The sequence below is a fragment of the Caretta caretta genome, chromosome 6, assembly GCF_965140235.1.
Source record: "Caretta caretta isolate rCarCar2 chromosome 6, rCarCar1.hap1, whole genome shotgun sequence".
In the NCBI taxonomy this organism is placed as follows: domain Eukaryota; kingdom Metazoa; phylum Chordata; order Testudines; family Cheloniidae; genus Caretta; species Caretta caretta.
The window spans coordinates 74657271-74677852 of NC_134211.1; the positions used below are offsets into that span (position 1 = coordinate 74657271).

The 20582-nt window shown below is 40.9% G+C and overlaps 1 protein-coding gene across 2 annotated transcripts in view; it reads right to left on the reverse strand.

Moving 5' to 3' along the window:
• LOC125639184 (neuroendocrine protein 7B2) overlaps positions 1 to 20582 on the reverse strand; it is an 85355-nt gene that overhangs the window by 5913 nt on the left and 58860 nt on the right. For both annotated transcript variants that reach the window (XM_048855826.2, XM_048855825.2), the window contains 2 exons: positions 10710 to 10859; positions 3771 to 3883 (listed from right to left, as the gene is read on the reverse strand). In XM_048855826.2, the coding sequence (XP_048711783.1) occupies positions 3771 to 3883; positions 10710 to 10859 (263 nt within the window). The remainder of the gene's footprint in view (positions 1 to 3770; positions 3884 to 10709; positions 10860 to 20582) is intronic.

The window sequence follows — 20582 nt, forward strand, 5'->3', positions numbered from 1 at the left end:
GATATTAAGTAAACATAATAAAAGTCAGTACAAACAGAAATCTATAAAGTGCTAGCTACAGGCTTTCAACAAGATCTAAGGATCAGGGATGGCAATTTCTTTCATACTGAAGTCTCTGTCTTCTGGTGCACTTACATTCCTGCTCTCCATTTATCTTTTTTTTTTTTTTTTTACTGGCTCTGGTCCACCCACTCTGATAAACTAAACCAGCACTGTTTCTAGCCTCAAGATGAGATGGAAATTCATGTTATTTAGTACAAAGAAATGTTATTCAAAAATGTCATTGTCTTTTAATTCTCCACATGTATCATTATGAGTCAGATAGCCTGACAGAACTCTATTGCCTCTTCTTTTTCCTTGCCTCCCATAGCATGAGCATGTTTAAAACTTCTGGTGTCAGCCAGTCTAAGAAATATTCCCATGTGAAAGACTAAATTGTCTCAGTGGAAGTTTTTCTGGAAGTCAGCAACAGCTCATGCACCTCTCTAGATCAATGTCACCAGTTTAAGAGATAAGCTACAGGGTAGAGAGAAGCTGAATCTAGATGGAAAATACTTCCCTATTGCAAAAGAAAGTCTGACTAGAAAGGAAGAAAAAGGAAAAAAATAAAAGATTCTCTGGCCAGAAGCTAGGAGATCGGAGAACCAGTAGTTACATGCAGGAACCACCAGAATCATGTGATCTCAGTTGTCTCACCAGCCTCAGGTCTATGGCTGGAAAGGAAAAAGAAAGCATTTTCTCCATGGCAAGAAAAATTAATTCATCATACTTTTAGGATCCCTTCCCCTCTGAAGCATAACGATCACTGTTTAGAAGAGTTGGAAGAGAACAAGCCAATCTATGGATGTTTCTGTTTCAGACAAAAAAATACAAATTGACACAGATGCTTATACTTAAACAGATATGTTTATCATTGTTTGCATATTAGTATCCGCATTAAATAACTGAACTATATAGATTTGGCACAAACACGGACCTGTGGACTCTGCCATATGAGGTTATTTCTATCATTATTTAACTTTTATAAATTATGTTTTCAGACTTGAAGTCTCTCTCTCTCTCTCTCTCTCTCTCACACACACACACACGAGTGATATATAAGTTCCACAACTACACAAGCACTCAAGTACATTATTTTCTTGTTTAAAAATCTATTTCTTCCCTCTCTTTCATAAACAAATCAACATTATTTAACCTGCAACTATCATTTGGCTTTGATTATTAATATTAGAGGAACACATGCTGTCTGTCTGCTCTGGGAGCTGACAAAGGGAGAACAAACAGATAGTTCACTGACCCAGTGGTGCCAAGATCAAAAAAGGGGCTTGGGTTAGGCAGTGGTCCCTGCCCTAACATGTGCCCTTGACAGTGGACCAGGTTTTGTGCTGATATAGAGGATATCCTGACTCTATGGGTATTGGGGTGCAGTGATTCTTAGTTACAGGACTCTACAGCTTCCTGTAACAGACGATTTGGGGAAATCTGGTTTAGAATAATACAATATTTCACCCCTTATGTGTATTCAGTCCTTGGCCTCTCTACTGAAACTGCCAACGCATGCGTCAACTAAAGACAGCTGGGGGGGGGGGAGGGTTGGGAGGAGTCAGATGATGTGGGTGTATACAGTTGTGTACTGGACAACTCACAGGCTATGAACAACTAGTTTTGGTCACTCACTTCATATCTAAGCCAGATTCCAAATAGTGACCTAAAACTGAATGGCCTGTACCTTCATCATATGGCTCTTATTTTTAAAATCTCAGTTAGGTAATTTTTAGACTGCCCTTCTGCTATAGTTCTCCCAGAGTAAAATCTACTTACAACAGCAGCATTCGCTGTATTTCTTTATCTTTTTAATATATAACAATGTATGATGAGGAAGCAATTGGGGCAACTGTGCTGGATCTCAGCAGAGCATTTGACCATAGATATTAGCAGCTGTTTCATCTCTAATTAAAAAGATCTGGACTTGGCTTTGCTGCTGCAGCATATAATTTTGGTTGGGGAGCAAACAATTTGTTTTAATCCATATGTGGGAAGTTTCTTCCTGAATTAGTAGTAACTGATGGAAAACTAAAAAAATAACCCAACAAAGCTCAAGATAAGGTATCTTACAATATTAACTAATGATTGCCCACAATTGGTTAAGTGTATATCATTAATGACAACATAGTATGATGTACCCTGGTTCTGACATATTGTTATAGTCCAAAAACTTGCAGACATGTTTTTATAGTCTTCAAAGTGGCATTATGAAAATAAATTACTTATGAATAATAAGAAAACTAACAATGTTATCTGGCATAAATAGTAAACTGAGTTCACCATCTGGTGTTTTTAATATTACAACCTTTGATGCTAATTATTTAGACTGCAATAAGAGTTTCCAATATTTGGATATTTGGCTTCACTCTGCCTAGAATTTTAGGGATCATATAAGTGAAGTAATTAAGGCTATAAATCTTAAACTGGGCTGGTCCTAAATGATGTATCATTGTCTCATGATTACAGCAAGAGGAGGCACTGCCAAGCATGTCCGTTTATCAATATCTGTATATGGAAAGCTGGTTTAGCATAAGTTTATCTAAACTAAAGAGTTACAACTATGTATAAGATTTCTGGATTTGTTCTACAAGTACTAGTGGTGACCTGTAATTCTTGTCTTTATGGTGCCTTACATTGGTATTAGATTTGGTATTAGACATCTAATTGATGTAGTGTATTTTTTAAGATTAAGAAGCGGAACTCTCCCCAGACCAAATCTGGCCTGCATTCTCATGTAAGTAGTCTTGCTGAAGTTATTGTACTGCTTGTATGAACAGAGCAAGATTTTGCCCCTATTTTACGTGTTATATTTGTTATCCAGAATGTATTCAAAATCTTGTCATGGTCCAAAAAAATTCAACTAATTTTGTAATACAGCTTCGACTCCATGTAATTGTATTGAAAAAGAGTCTCTTTTTACATGATGGAAGCTTCAGAGTGGGGATATTTCAACTGGGTCATTTTAAGGCCTGATCCTGGTCTCACTAAAGTCAATACTAAAACTCAGTGTGTTAGCTAACAGTACAGTCTCCAATTACTTGTCTCCCAGGCCCAGATTTTTAAAGGTATTTAGGCATTGCTCTGCTCAGCATTGCAAGGTCTAAGTGACTTAGGAGCCTAAGTCTTACTGAAAGTCAACGATGCCTATGTCACATTTGAAAATGGGACTAAGCTGTCTAAGTCATGTAAGTCCAGATCCTCAAAAGGTACTTAGGCACCTTTGATTTCACTGGGAACTAGGCACTTAATTACCTTTGAAGTTCTGGGCCATAGGCCTTGAATGCACAATGAAGCAATGACCAGATACCTTTAAAAATCTAGGCCCTGGTCTATAGTTGTGATCTGAAATTTTGTGCTAAAAATGTATAAATAGGTTTAGTGATCGGTGCCTTGTAGTTGGAATACGATCCATTTGGGTCGTTGGATTTATCAGGTATATAGTCATCATGCTTTAGAACAGGTGATAAGCTAGAGGCTTCTATTTTCTATAACTTTTATTGCCTTTTGATCAGTAATATATTTTTCACTTTTTCTTTGCCATTAATTTGACGTTGGTTTCTTTTAAATAGGTGTAGGTACATCTCTTTAAGAAGTTTCCTTTCAAATGATTCTTTTTTTCAGGAGAAAGGAACCCATAGCTTTCTCCTTACAGCTGTGTGGTACCATTTAGCAGACCCAGCAGACATTCCATCTGCTGCAAAAATAAAGAAGACTGATTTACTCACCCACTTGCCGAGCCTGGGATAGTCGTGTTCTGGATCAAAAAGGTGTTGGTGCAGCTGGTATTCTCTACTGAACTCTGCTGTGTCTGGTGTGTTTTCTAGACACCCATCGTCAGCTGCAAAAATCAATTAGAAAGCATTAACTGCTTCCCAACTTGCACAGTGCACTATGAGCAACTCATATTTAGTGGCAACATTTCTTAAATTCAGTTATGCAATACAAACTTTAAATAAAAACTGGGATACTGGAAATGCTACACAGCTTTTCTCTGAAAGGGCTTGGTTAGGGTATTTTTAATTTTTGTAAAAATCTTCTTAAGGTCAACCCATTTGCAGCTTGAAAGTTAAATCTATTTCTTTTCCAATTCCACTCCTCTTCCCCCCGCCCACCACCACACTCCACCATCACACCCAACCAAGGGCACAGACTAATTTTTTTTAGACAGAACACTGTATTCTCCCAACTTTAAAAAAAATCCCCAGTGTTAAAGAGATATCTGTGCAGTTTATCAGCTACCACAGGAACTTTCTCTAGAGTCGAACTGGTTCTGGTGAAGAGATTTCAGCAATTCTGTTTGGGAAGCCCATGGCAGAATGCCTATGTTAGTCCAGGTAGAATCTGCTTTAATAAGCAACTACCTGAATGGAGCTACATTTCTCGTTAGCCACTCTGTTCAGGGGAACTGCAGATCTTTAACGTGGCACTTACCCCCTATTTCAATGCAGTTTGAGGCTGAAGTTTGCACAGCAAAGGCAAATCTGCAGTTCAGTTAACATTTTGATATGTCCAGCAACCACATTTGAAATACAATAGACAATTCCTCAAGTTGCATCTCAGAGCATCAGCAGGATTAATATTCATAAATTGCTGACAAACCTGTCTGATATGTTTGTCAGCAGGTTGTATTGCTGTTTGAACTTGGTGTCATCACAAGAGAACAACTGGACTTTGTAGAGGCCATTTTCTACCTACAGCTGTTATGATGAGATCTATCTTAGATACTTAAATGACACCAATCATCAAAGTAACTGAGCTCTTCACAATCTGTAATTTATGTATCCTCAAAACACCCCTTTGAGGAAGGGAAGAGCTGTTATCCCCTAATAATACAGGGAACTGAGACACAGAGACACTAAATGACTTGCCCAAGGTCACACAGTAAGTATGTGGCAGAACAGGGAACTGAACCTGGAATCCTAGACTAGCTCCTTGATGACAGCTCCTCCCCAAGAGAGAAGGGCGGTCCTCAGTATTACAGAAGCATAAGTGCCATTTTCAAACAACTTCTAAGACAAAAACTAACAGCAGAGACAGAAGCAGACTTGAGGAAGGCCTTGAAACCTTTTATGATCCAACACAATCCTTCTTGAATACATCTGTGTTGAAATATATTGACCCAGATGAAGGACAGTGCATGGAGTTTCTTCTGCCACTTGTTCAGAGCTTTGAAAAGGCATTTCTGCTATCTGTTTACCTAGCTGCTTATGACCTGTTTATGGAACTAGATAAAGAGGGTAAATTAGCAGTAGTTGAATTGGCAAATAAAAAAAGTTAATAACTTTGGTGTGGAACCAATAACTTTTGAGATGAGAGGACACAATTAATGAAGATTTTTGTTAACTTGTCTTCCATGCCTCAAGAAGGGTCACTTCAGAATAGCTGCCCTGCCAAGAACAAAGACACCAAAGCTGCTTACATACATTACAGGTCTACAGAGACAAAGAGCCAATAGGAAGCATGACTGGAACAGACATCTATGCTGCCTCTCTCAGGTGAAATCCTGGCTCTATTGATATTAATGGCAAAACTCCTGTTGACTTCACTGGGGCCAGAATATCACTCCTAATGAATAAATCTTTAGCCTAGAATCCAGCAGGTAGTGATAAAGATTATTCTGTAGAGCAAGAAATTAGAGAAAGTAATTCTCTTAAAGTGGTGTACTCTCATTGAATATAAATAAGATTATTCATAATTTCATTTTTTTTAAAATAAAGAAAAATCAATTGTTTCAAAATCCTTGTAAAACACCGAGGTTTTGATACTGATCTTAACTGGCTCACTGATTTCCAGGGAGTTTCTGAGTTATCTCAGTTAAGAGATCAGAAACAGGCCCTGAACTATTCTTTTATTTTTATGTCTCTGTGTGTGTATTGTCCATTTTTTGAAAAACTCACTAATTTTTGTAAAGAACTGCTGCAAAAATTCATCATGACATTATAACTATGAATTTGCAAATCCTGGTGTGGGGTGCAACAGGCAGCATAAGATTAGTGTGCTTCAAGAGAGGTGTGAGCAGAGGCTACATGTGGTGCAATTAAGTTTAAGCACAAGGCACCATCCTGCTTACTGTGGTGAAAATAAGTCTCAAGCAGATTGTGCTTCTGCTCCCTTACTCTCAAGAGTCTAAAGAGACATATGTTCAGTCTACATCTTACTAATGAAATGCTCAGCTACTCAATCCCCATTCTGGCCTATTAAAAGTAAACTAGACTCGGCCATGCAGCAGTACCCATTAATGCAACCACTCCACACTTGAGCTCTGCAGGGAAAATCCAAAATGGCACATACTGTAAAACATTGTTATGGCAGATGCCACCAGGTGGTGCTGTTGCACAAAGTTTTCCAAATTCTTTTTCTTGTATTCGGTCTTGGGAAGACAAGCAGTGTTGTTAGGTTCTGGGCTATGCAAAGTTCTGTTTAGAGACTGTTTCTGCATGGAGGAAGCTGTGCAAGCAGCTAGAGGAATATACTGTCTGCTTCAGTCTCTGATTAGCATCAATTCATAAAGACAGTAGCTCCCTGAGAACCGGGCACTGATGTTGGACTGATATTCCTTCAAGAAGGGATTTCCCTGCATGCTGTTTGACCTCTTCTGTTCTAGGACTGGTATATGTATATAAATAAAAGAAGTTCCACTTAGTATATAATCACTGATTCCTCCTCCACTGGATAGCCAACCTGCCATGCCCTGGACATCTACTACCACTTGGCTGCTATTGGGAAAAGGAGCAACAATATAATTATGGACAAGGGTAAGATTATTCTTTAGGCATCATAGCTATAGTGCTAGGGCTCCTGGTTCAGGAATAATGTCTTTGCTTGATGATATCACAGTGATGCTATCATGCAGAGGCCAGAGTCTGTAAGGAGCACAAGACTGTGTGCTCCACTGGAGGAATGAAGAAAACGAAGGGACAAGAGTCCTAACTCCTACTACTCATAGTAGAGGTCTCCAGCTTTGGTAAGTACCTTTGAAGAGAGGGCAGCCCAGCATGGCCACTTCTGGTTCTTCGGGGGGTCTGGGGAGGGACAAGGCCCTAGGCAACTGCTCTGAATTTTTTGTGAAGATGGGACTTGCTTTCTGCCTCCCTCCTGACTACTGTTCTTGCCATCGCTGCAGCTCTTTAGATGGGCCAAGAGGAATGGAGACTATTACCACTGCCTGGAGGGGAAGGGACCTCCAGCCTATTGCTGGAGCCTGTAGCCTACTTCCCTCCTCCCAAGCCCACTGTTGTTGCAGGCATTAGTGAGCAGGTCTATGCAGGGAGCAAGTCCCAGATCTATGGACTGGGATTGCAGGGTTCATACAAAGTATGAACTAAAGTGGTGCTAAAAACAGCAATGCAGACACTGTGGGTTTGCACTGGAGCTAAGGCTCTGAACCCTGCCCCCTCTCCCCCCGTTTCCCTGGGTTTCAGAGCCTAAGCTCCAGCCTGAGCCTGAACATTGACACTGCTGCTTTTAGCACCATAGGGTAAGGCTGAGTCTGTAGAGCCAGGCTCAGAGACATGCTGCCATGGGTTTTATAATGCAATGTAGATGTGCTCAGTGTTAGGGATAAGCCCAGAGAGAAAGGGGGCCCCAGCCACCGCTGCTATTCCTCACCTGCTTGGGAGAAATCCTCCTGAACTACCACTGTGCCCCTCATCCTAACTACCAACCAAGCACAGAAATAATTTGTAACTTGCTCCCTGCCACCACTCCCCACCACCCCACACCTGAGCTGTGTAGGGTACTGCTCCTCAACCATTCCTGAGTAGAGGGCTGTGCGTGGGTGACCCATCACTATCACCTCAAGCCAGGGATGGGGCTGTAGCAGGTCTGTGGTGGCCCTGTCTCGGGGCCCCAGATTGCCTTAATCCAGCACTGATGGATACCAGCGTTACTGTACAAACAATAACTTGGAAAGATTTGTTTTCCATTAAACAAATCCACAAACCTCAATGAGGAAGTTCTCTAGTAATTTCTTTGCTTAATATAGTTTTAACAGTCACCACTTGGACACAGACTTGAGTTTCCACTTAAGGCTCTGAAAACCATCCTACTGAGATATTAGTAGATATAATCTCCACTCAGAATGTATCCATGAAAGAAGGTTTCACAGTTAGCAGCACTTTTCCAGGAATGTTCTCAATTCTCATGTCTGGATGCATCATCTTAGGCAAAATCATGGTTATTTAGCTAAGAAAAAGAATAGAAGGGAGTCTCTTAAACATCATTCCATTGAAGTACCAATTTTAATCTTGCTCTTTTAACCACTAGCAGAAGATCTGAGGGGTAAATATACAGGAGACAAAATTTCCCTGCAGTGGGGAAAAATATAATCTAAACCTGTCAGACAAAATGTTCATTGAACTGAATATGAATGTAAGATATTACTTCAAAGAGAAGCAGTCACCATACTTTTTGTCTATCTCTACATAGCAGCAATCGTGAGCTCTTCATACATTTCATATAAAGTTATCATTAGGGCTGTTTGGAAATGTTCAGAATTTTGACAAAAAATGGGGAAAACATTGCAAAAATGTTTATGAAAAATATTTTTTTCTTTTCTGAACAGCTCTACAGCTAGTCTGAACATTTAGTGAAAAGATTAAGGATAATTGTGTTAGTGTATCTCATCCAAATACCATTACTAAATACCACACAGAAAACTTTTCTCAATTATGAAAGTACATCTAAGTTCAGAAATTTAAAATATGGTTTAAATAATATAGTGCTCACTCCCATTGGAGCCCATTCAGCTCCCATGGCAAACAACCAGATTTTAGCCCTGGATTTCAGTGCTGGAACCCTTTGGGCACACCACAGCTGGATCTGTCCCTTAGTGAACTATGAACTCACATGAATTGTGCCCAGGGTATCTGAAAGGATCAGCTAAAGCTCCAAGATGAACACCACTTTGTTTTTCTGGCACAATGGAATTTTCTACCATGAGGGTAAAGCTCATGCAGGAAACAGAGCTTTCTTGGGGGCCAGCCCAAGACTGTGGAACGAACATCCCCAGAAACTAAGAACTATCACAAACCTCACTACCACCTATGGTAAGTAAAGACCTTGCTTTCTCTAACATCAAGCAGTGTGTGTGTTTGTATGTGCCTGTGTGTATGAGTCTGTGTGTGTGTAAATAAATTCCAAAACAAAAACACTCCTCTGCTTATACTTAATGCTACAATATAGTCACGGAGGTCATGGAAGTCACAGATTCTGTGACTTCCAAAGACCTCCATGACTTCAGCCAGCCCGGGCTGGGAGCTGGAGGGTTTCCTGCTGTGGGCGGGAGGTGGGGAGGACCCCCACAGCTCCCAGCCGCCATGGGCAGCAAGGGGGACTCTTGCAGTTCCCAGCTACTGCGGGTGGCAGGGGGAACCCCCGGAGTTTGGAGCCACCAGCGGAGGGGGATCCTGGAGCTTCCAGCCCACCCGCAGCTGCCCAGGCTCTTCATTATATCATGGATATTTTAGTAAAAAAGTCAGAGACAGGTCACAGGCTTCCGTTAATTTTTTGCAAAAAAAAAAAAGGAGTACTTGTGGCACGTTAGAGACTAACCAATTTATTTGAGCATGAGCTTTCGTGAGCTACAGCTCACTTCATCGGATGTTAATTTTTTATTATTGCCCGTGACCTGTCCATGACTTTTACTAAAAATATCTGTGACAAAATCTTAGCCTTACTTATACTTCCCCCCAGGGGAGAGGATGAGAGACCAAACATGATTTGGCCCAGCTGCCTCTCTATCATGACCTGTTGGAGGAGGTGGCCGAGGTGGACAAAGAGGGGGATGGAGATCCTTGCAGGTAGGGACCCAGCTCCCCAGAGGGCTCGCCCTGCTTGCTGCCCCGGCTCCACATCGAGTACCGCCACCCGGGCTTGGCCCTCCTAGCACTGGTCTCACACCTCACCCAGCTGCAGCTCCACCTCTGCCAGGTGGCGCGGGCCAAGCCCTCAGGGCAGCAGCGGCACCTGTGCAACCTGGATGACTTTGCCTTCCATGGTTGCCTGGCTGTGCCAGGGATGGGCTCGAGGAGGCCCCAGCGAGTGGCGCCAGGGGGAAGCTGGGGTTTTTACCTCACGCAGGGTGCATCTCTGGGACAGGGGAGCCCCAGCATTGCAACTCCCCCACAGGGCCTCCACGGGTCTCAGAGATGGGGCCAGCTGTAGGGTGCAGGGCTCATCACCCCAACCCTGCCCTGGGGATTGAAGGAATGGGGATGGGGTAATCCAGGAGGGTGACGGACTCTGCTGCCAACTTAACATCAAACCAATTACAAAACAAGAGTTTAGGTCCAGCACAACCCCCAGCTGACCACTCAGTTGAACCCCACACACCTCTGCCCCAAGGCCCGCTTGACTTGCAGACCCACTACACCTCAGCCTTGAGGGCACCTGTAAACACACCTACATCTGCCTGTCATGATGGAGGGTTGGCTGGGCCAAATTTGAATGGCATTGTGACCCCATGCACCATGCTTCTCAACTATTGTAAGGGAGTAAGGGGGCCACAAGTAAAAAAAAATGCTCAGGAGGAGTATGATTCAAAAAAGGTTGAGAACCTCTGACTTAATGCACTATTGGAAAGTGCTCAGATACTATGATGATGAGCATGGTATAAAGAATCTATATAGAATAGAATAGAATAGAATAGAATAGAATAGAATAACCTGTTTTTCCAATAGGGCAGGGATTTGGAGGGTCAGGATAGCCTTGATCTTCACTGAAATCCTTTGGTATATTATCTCCTGTCAACTCAGCCACAATATTTGGGATATTGCCATAAGGACCCAAGTGCTGAAGACCTTCATGAGCACCACCTAATGAAGACAGATTTATGCACATAATATTACAAGGTTAAAAGTAAGATTTTGCTTTAGTTTTTCCAATAAATCCAGGCCAAGATTTTCAAAAAGAGAGCCTCATTCAGGCTTCAAATCCCACTTTTAGCACTTCTTCAGCACTTTTGAAAATTGGGCCACTTAGATCCTAAAAATGGATTAGGAAGCCTAACTTCAGGCATTCATATTTGAAAACCTTGGTCCACGTTTTCTGTAAATACATAAGAGATAGTAGGAAAATACTGAAACAAATATTTAATGTTCGAACAATAGTGGAACTTAAACAAAACACCTTTACCGTACTGTAATCTTCAGCTACAAATGATATCGTTCACGACAGAGAACAGTAATCATGTTGCAGGACAGAACTGTGCCAAGAAGACAAAGTTAAAAAAGAAATAGCACTGTGTGTACAGTTTGAAGATAAATTCATAAATTCAGCTGTATGAAAGGAACTCAGATGTTATAGTAAAGCTGGTTATATACACACCACAACTAAAAATATATTTGTGCCTCTAAATAATTCTTAACACTGAATGTAAGTGCTTTCCTAAAGTAACAGAAATAAAAGTGAGTAATAGCCCAAATTGTTAATAGAAAATATGTCTCATCCCCTGAGAATGAGGAGTTTAAAGGGGCAGCCCTGTGCCCTAACGCCCCGCTTTTGCCCGGAGCAGGCTGAGGCTGGAGCCTCCTTGTGGTGGATGTCCAGTGCAGGTACTCCACAGGAAAGGTATACAGTGACTTGGAAAAGGACTTAAAAAGGGTTTTTGGTAAAGGAGCGAACAGGGGCAGTTGGGGACTCCTATGATTGGTACAGCAGGGAGCCAACCCCACATTATTATAGCCCACCTTAACCCTCCTAAGAGGGAGTAGGGATGGATGGCAAGGTCCCAGCCATAGATTTGCTAGTGGGACCTGGATGGAAAAAGAAGGGGAGCTGATAAAAGCCACCCGGGTAATTATGGAATAAACATGGGGTTACCTGCACTGTACACTTTTATCTGCCGGATAGTCCCAGACATCTAATAATGAAGTTGCGGCCTGATTAAATCCATGTCAAATGTCTCCTGTCCTTCTTTTGATATAGCCAGACAACTACAGAACCACATAATCAATATGTGATTGTACATTAATGTATGCTGTTTGGTTCACAATGGGGCAATCTTGCAGATACAAGCATATCTATACTTGTACATGGTTCAGACCTCTTGGCACCGAAGCTCTGTCCATAAAGGAAACAGAGGTATTTAGCAGGCTCCAGTGTGCTAAATATATATATATATATAATTAACATTTAAACTGACTGCCAAACATTCCCTTGTCTGAGTACAATGCAATCTTTAATATTAATATAAAGGATTGTTGCCTTTCAGTATCAGTAGTCAGGGTTTTTTTCTTCTTTCCAAACGATTTTCAGATAATTGCCCCTGTTCTAGTACCATATTTTTGCACACTTGAGTGATTTACTCATGTTTGCAAAGTTAATTCCTTTTAAACCATGATAAATAGCATATCCAGCAAAGACTGAAGTGATCAAAATGAAGTACTGTAAGTGTACCAGACAGATATTTTATGTACAGTAATTCACAAACTGCATTAATTTAAGCACTGTAATGTTGTTGATTTTGATAAACACTTTACAGTTACATACAATGGAGCTACAGAGTCACAAAAATGTGATATAAACATATACACTATCATCCAGGAAAGATAGTATAAGACTGCTCTCTTGAACCTGGTACTCACCAGGAGTTAAAACAAAGGAAAATAGACTAAATATCAGAAAATCACTGCTTATTGGTGAGACCTATTACACTTCCAAGGGAAGCAGTGGAAACACCATTGTTTGAGTCATTGGACTGGACAAAGCGCTAGAAAAATATGCTATAAACCATAGGGAATAATCTGGTACTGAGAGAGGAATGCACCAGATGAATGTTTAGTTCTTTTCCATCTCTAATTTCTGTGGACTGATTTCTACCACAGCCCTTTAACAGTCAGAATAAGTCAGATCTGCTTGCTTGTATTTTATTTTCTTCTACAGGATGCGCAAGCAGAACATTGCTTCAGGTGCCCAGGGTAGAGGTCTATATATATTTATATTTAAATTCAATTTCAAATGCTGCGTACATGCAGCTAGATGCTGACACTGGTATTTGTTTGGATGCGGCCTGGATTGGCACAAAAGAAATGCAATTTTGGGAGTAAATCTATTTCCCTGCTGCTGCCGCCATTGCAGCTAACGCTGGTCAGAAAATTTCAACAAAAACTAAATTGATTAAAAACAGAAAGAAAATTATACAATTTTGCCCCATTTTTCCAAAGAACTAATTGTAACACACTTGCTGGGAGGACAGAATAACCACCCTGCTCTAAAAACAACCACAAAGTGCAACAATTTCCCCACTGTGCTGCCCATCTACCAGTAGCACAGCCCAACTGCATCTGCATCCTTAGGAGCAATGACCCCCGTCAATTACAAACAGGGAACACTGCCCTCAGCTGAGTCAATTTAACAAAACAAGTGAGCAGCAGACTTTCATCATCTTCACTGAAACTTCAAAAATTCTACATTAATTTTAAAACAAATAAAGGGGATTATTAAAAAAAGAGGTGGTTTGGCCAGTGTTAGAAGAAAGAAAGAATAAACAATAAAACAGATCATGAATACCAGTGGTGAGTAAATATCCCAGATCCCACATGAAAGCCGTTTAAAACCTTTGCTCCCAAACTCATGTTAGCCACTCCAATTTTTGTGTGTGTTTTTAAACCCAGCAGGGCAGATTCTTGAATGTGTCCAAGCTCTGCACCGATGCACTGAGAAGGGGGACTGTCAGGGAGCTGCAGCTCCATGGGCCTGAGCTACTTAGCCCCAGTGCAAATTAGAGCTACCAGGGAGCAGCTCTAACTTACACACTGGTGTAAGGTCCCTGGGGAACTTTATTGTTAGTCAAAGATCAGGTGTGTCAGAAGTCTGCTCTGTCATACTTCCTCCCCACCATCTCCCACACCTCATCAGAGATAGGAGGTGACAGGGAAGGAGGCAGCTATGCTGGAGAAGAGTTCCCTGTACAGGGGAAATTCTTTACTGGCCATTTCTGGCTGTTTTAGGTTCATGTAGATGTGCAAAGAGTACCTCCTACGTTAGAGAATCTGATCCTGCATGTATCATAATAAATAAATAAATAAATAACAATATCTGAGACAAATGGCTTGGTCACTATCCCACTGGTTTCAGTATACCCCTTGCAAGCAGTTTTATGGATCAGGAGTGGCTCTCCTGGACTGTCTTTTCTCTTTGAGGAATTTATCTGGCCTGACTGGATTTTCCTTCTCTGGTGTGCTGGCAGGCATGCTTTTAGAAGGAAAAACAAATGTGAACAAGAGTGATCCAGTGGATATAATGTACTTGTACTTTCAGAAAGCCTTTAACAAGGTCCATCATCGAAGGCTCTTAAGCAAACTAACCACTCAAGGGATAAGAGGGAAGGTCCTCTTATAAATCAGTAGCTAGTTAAAAGATAGGAAACAAAGGGTAGGAATGAATTGTCAGTTTTCACAGTGGAAAGAGCCCTTAAGGATCCATACCGGGCCCAGTGCTGTTCAACATATTCATAAATGATCTGGAAAAAGGGGTAAATAGTGAGGTGGTAAAGTTTGCAGACAATACAAAATTACTCAAGAAAGCTAGGTCCAAAGCTGACTGTGAAGAATGACAAAGGGATCTCACAAAACTGAGTGACTGGGCAACAAAATGGCAGATGAAATTTAATATTGATAAATGCAAAGTAATGCTCATTGGAAAACATAATCTTAACTATACATAAAAAATGATGGGGTCTAAATTAGCTGCTAGCACTCAAGAAAGAGAGTGTGGAGTCATTGTGGATACTTCCCTGAAAACATCTGCTCATCTGTGCAGCGGCAGTCAAAAACATCTGTGCAGCAGCAGTCAAAAAAGCTAACAAAATGATAGGAACCATTAAGAAAGGGTTAGATAAAACAGAAAATATCACGCCACTATATAAAGCCATGGTATGCCCACACCTTGAATGCTGTGTATAGTTCTGGTCACCCCTTCTCAAAAAGATATATTTGAATTGGAAAAAATACAGAGATGGGCAACGAAAATAATGAGGGGTATCGAACAGCTTTCATATGAGGAGAGATTAAAAGATTGCTCAGTTTAGAAAAGAGACGACTAAAGGGGGATATGATAGAGGTCTATAAAATCATGAATGGTGTGGAGAAAATGAGTAAGTGTTATTTACCTCTTCACATAACACAAGAACCGGGGTCACCCAGTGAAATTAATAGGTAGAAGGTTTAAAATAAATGTAAGGAAGTTTTTCTTCACACAGTGCACAGTCAACCTGTGGAACTCATGGCCAGGGGACATTGTGAAGGCTAAAAGTATAAATTGGTTCAAAGAAGAATTAGATAAGTTAATGGAGGATAGGTCCATCAGTGGCTATTAGCCAAGATGGTCAGGGAAGCAACCTCATGCTCTGGTTGTCCCTAAATCACTGGATATATGTGGTTAGAAACGTCAACCTTAATCCCTAGTATTTTGGAATATACAGTAGTGCCTAATCTGCATCATCTGTGCCCCTTAATTTACATAGTACACCCACCAGATTCATTCCCTCTGGCGGATATAAGCTTCTTTTAACACACAAATAAGATGGAATGCTACTGTTCTAAATCAGTACCTTCCTAATATAATTCAATGAGAACTGTGACTATTTCACACAAACTTATCTCTGTAACTGAGTGAAAAATTGATCAGCTTGTAAGATCTTCAGGGACCTAGGCTCAAATTCATCCTATCTTAAATTCAGGCATAGTTCAAACAGGTAAAAGTCCCAGTAGGTTGGGAATACTTCTGGCTTGAACTACACTTCACTTTACTCCATATTTTATTTTCACCTCTAAAACACTCCTCACACCTATGGGCTATAGATAACCAAACAAGTGAGCCTTCAGTGAATTTCCACCCTTTTGAAACAGAGATCAGCAATACACTTGGAACATCAGCCAACTAATGGATTTTATATATGACAGAATTATCATTATTATTTCTTATAAATATAGCAATGCTAAAAATGTGCTAGACATTTTAAAGACAATTTCTTGCAGGTAAACATGAGGACAAGGTCCCTGGCCAGCATTCCTTAAAATCCCTGATCCTGAAAACATTAAATCAAGCATGAAACTTTACTCCTGTGAGTAGCCCATTAAATTCAGTGTAACGACTCACAGAAGTAATGTTATGCACATGCTTATGTGTTTGCAAGGCTGGGGCCTAAATGGTCATCATACAGACTGGAGCTGACATTTAACATGCCAGGATGGTGCAATGATTTTTGTTTGTTTGGGTTTTCTGGGTCATCTATTTAGCGAACACTTCTTTGAAGGAAGGACTAGGGCCTGCAAGCCTCCCCAAAGTAGTGTTTTAATGAAGAAAATTGAAGGATGAGACAGTGGAGTCAAAGTGGACTGAGTCAAGACATGGGTCCTCCATGCACATGGAGAAAAGTGCTCGCAGCTTTAGCACTTTAGAGGCCAGAAAGACAGTGGTTAGCATTGTGGATTGGGCAGAATGAAGAGACTTGGAGAAGAGGGTATGAGGAGAAAGACAGAACACGGACGCTCTTTAGTTCTGGAATGGGAATGTTGGCCATTGCACATGGTGGTACTTCACAGCCTCAGAGGGACAAGGCTATGCCTTCCCTCCCCTTCATTCAGTGGCTGAGCACATGTTGCTCATTTTTGAAGCAGCAAAAAGGACACTACAGAGTGAACTTCCCATAAGAAGCGCAAGCAGAATGGCTCAGAACACATCCAATTGACCGCCACAGCTCCACTCCTCATCATAGCACAGCCAAGAAAAGCAAGAATTTATTTTACTGTTAGCCTTTCTCAAACATTTATTTTACAAAATAAATAAAAATGACTTTCTGTATAGTAAATTATCCTCACGTGTCTGGGGGAGAATGAACATGAATGAAAACCAGACATAAAAGGTATAAAATCCTGCAATGCACGCCGAAGGGCTTAATTTGCTCATGTGAGAGTCAGATATTACAACTGTCAGCAGGGATAAGCCACCCTATAAAGAACATTGATCCCTCAACAGCTCCCTTTGTTACATTTCATTTACTTCTGCCTGTCTCTTCAAGAATGAATACTTTACTTATGTAGTGGTTTCCCAAATCCCATTCAAATAAGTCCTCATCTACTACATAGATACTTACTTCTAACCCTTAAAGCACTCAGACAGATTTTTTAAATGATTTTGTGGATAGTATTGAATCTGTAGAGGTATGTTCACGTAATCCTATCACATAAAAAACCCACTCTGCTTATGACCTGCTGTTAAACAGCAGCTGCCACTTTGTCTTCTAGGTTCCCATGATCTTGGGCAAGTCACTTAGCCTCTTTATAGCAGTTTCCTCATTTGAAAATAGGAATAATGATACTTTCCTACTTCACAGAGAGTTTTGGGAGGATTGACTCACTGATGGTTGTAGAGCACTTTGAGATCCTTGGATGGAAGGTGCTATCTAGAGGCAAAATATGATGTAACTGAGTAACTGGAGGGCATGGATCAGTGCTCATGTCGTGCTCCCCGTCAGTACCCGGCCCAGGCCGGGGAAGCTAATGATTCACCCAGCGGACCAAATTCAGTGATGAATCCTGGTCACATGCCACCTGAGGCACATTGCTCATACACTAAGAAGAAGACTGAATTAACTAATGAATTCTCATTAATTAGTTCTTGCCACACCCTGTGAAGTAATCAGTGTCGACTCAGTTTTATAAATGGCAAAATTGATGCAAAGAGGACCACATTTTCTTAAATGGTTTCTAATTTTGGGTGCCTAATTCAGACATACAGGCCTGATTTTCAGAAGCATGAGCACTGGCAGTTCTCTGAATATCAGGCCCTGGCTGTCTTAAATTGAGCATCTGAAAAGAGAAGACGACAAAATTAGGAGTCACTTCTGAAAATTTTTGCTTACGTGACTTGCCCAAGGCCAAAGAGGATCAGCAGAAACGGGATTAGAACTCAGTAGTTCTTGGCTCTGTTCCTGTCCAGGTCTCAAACCACAGGAATAGGTCTTCCCTGTAATAAATGTATTAGGCCCAGATTCTCAAAGGTATTTAGGCACCCAACTTTCCCTGTAGTTCACATTTGGATATTGCATAGGTCTCGCTAAACAGTCTTACTATAATTTTTCTCTGTCTCTCTTTCCACTTGGGTTGTCCAAGATAGCCAAGGAATTTGAGTGTCTAGTGATATTACATGTTACATCCCACTGGGAGTTAGGCGCCTAAATACCTGGGACTCAGTTCCTTATTTTCCCATGACCTCATTATTCCCCAGTATGCATGAATGCAGGTATAATTTATTTTAATGCAAATTCTTCCAAGTGTCATGAGCCTCGTCACATATCAAGAGAAAGGGGATGTACATTCTACCCATAATCCACAGCGAATCTCTCAGTGTCATCTGGCTCCTAACTCTTAATAGCTGCAATTTTAAAACATGTACAACATGTAACATCACTAGACAATCAAACTCCTTGGCTATCTGGGCCAACCCAACTGGAAAGAGATACAGTGAAAAAATATTGTAGGTATCTTTAGTGAGACCTATATAATATCCAGATGTTAACTCCAGTACCTATTTTTATAGATAAAAAGCACATAATGCCCCTTTTCCATTTTTTTGCCAAAGTTTTGGTATCCTAAATCCCACACCCAGATTGATTTGATAACTTCACTTACTGTATAGCCTCAGAAATTTTTATAAAATGGAAAGGAGAGAACAATGTCTCAGAGAAAGTTGGGCTTTTTAAAAAGCTGAACAAAGCCCAGCACACTGACAAACATCATGTATGCTTTAACAAAATCAGTCCCACTATGATTGTAATTTTATGTCATATATGCAGCAGAAATCTCTCAACAAAAAGCAGATACAATAACCCAAATCCCAAGCTGTGATGTGGTCTCTTTGCATCATGTTGACAGTTCAAAGTGGCCCTGAAGTGGTATAACTGGCTGTGGGAGGTCCACCCCAATACAATGACATGTTGCCAAATCCTACCCCTCCCCCAAATGCTAGCACAGGGAATGTCACTAGAGCAAAGAGGACACAGCCATAATATCCGTATGTCTGCTGATCTCCAGCTGTCATGTTCCCATAACCTTTGGGGCCATATTCAGCAGATGTAACTTAGAGTAGCCTAAAGGCTACTCTGAGTTATAGCAGGGGACCACCACACAGACAGCCCAGAATCAGAGGAACGCAAAGATCACTTTTGCATTAGTCCATGAACAAACCTGTCCATGAACAATATTTTTGGTCATTTTCTACTAAGAAAGGAATATTGTCCATGTATGAGAAAAGTAAGTCTTATGGTTAAGGCACAGGTCAGGCAAACTGGCACTGTCTGTCTCAGTCTTCCCATCTGTAAAATGTACAACAAAGAGTACTTCCCAGTGTGGGGAAAGATTAATTCATTAATATTGGTAAAGTGCTTCAGATCTGGCATTACTGAAGGGTAAAGGATTCTTTTTCTTCTAATTATTAATGTATAATATTAATCTGCATAGCCTATTTGTATACTTGTTTCAGAAGATAAGATTTCCTGCAAGGTACTACGTGACAAATTTAAAGAATGGGTTTTTACGTTAGATATTGAGCCATCACTCAAACAAAAGCTTCTACCCTCAAAGGGTTGTTCAGTGGGTTATGTGACATGAGTTTGGTCGCCTTAAGCTTGAGATCAGTGGACAGATACCTACATCCCCCTCCCTTGCCCCAACACCCTCCCCCAAACAAACATTCAAAAACCAGTCGGAGAACACTTCAATCTCTCTGGTCACTCGATTACAGACCTAAAAGTGACAATTCTTAAAAAAAAAAAAAGAACTTCAAAACAGACTCCAACGAGAGACTGTTGAATTGGAATTAATTTGCAAACTGGATACAATTAACTTAGTCTTGAATAGAGACTGGGAGTGGATGGGTCATTACACAAAGTAAAACTATTTCCCCATTCCCTCCCCCCCACACACACACACTGTTCCTCAGACGTTCTTGTCAGCTGCTGGAAATGGCCCACCTTGATTATCACTACAAAAGGTTTTTCTTCTCCCTCCTCCCCACCCATCCCCCGCTCTCCTGCTGGTATTAGCTAATCTTAAGTGATCACTCTCCTTACAGTGTGTATGGTAACACACATTGTTTCATGTTCTTTGTGTATATAAATCTCCCCACTGTATATTCCACTGAATGCATCCGATGAAGTGAGCTGTAGCTCACGAAAGCTTATGCTCAAATAAATTGGTTAGTCTCTAAGGTGCCACAAGTACTCCTTTTCTTTTTGTGAATACAGACTAACACGGCTGCTACTCTGAAAACTACTCAAAAAACCCCTAGATCAGTAGTCTCTGCAGGAAGAGAAAAAGACTTAGTCATCAATGGAAACGTAACTATGTTCCTATCCCTGCAAAGTGGTCAGGTCAGACAGTGGAGAAGCTTTCACTTCTGCAGCTTATGCTGTACCTGTTTTGTGGATCCAAGTCTTCAGTCTTATAGGGCTGTCATGCAAGCACCTTTCTTCTGTACTACATTCACTCAAAACATTCTTTGAGGACAGAAAAGAAAATATCTATTGCTTAATATTT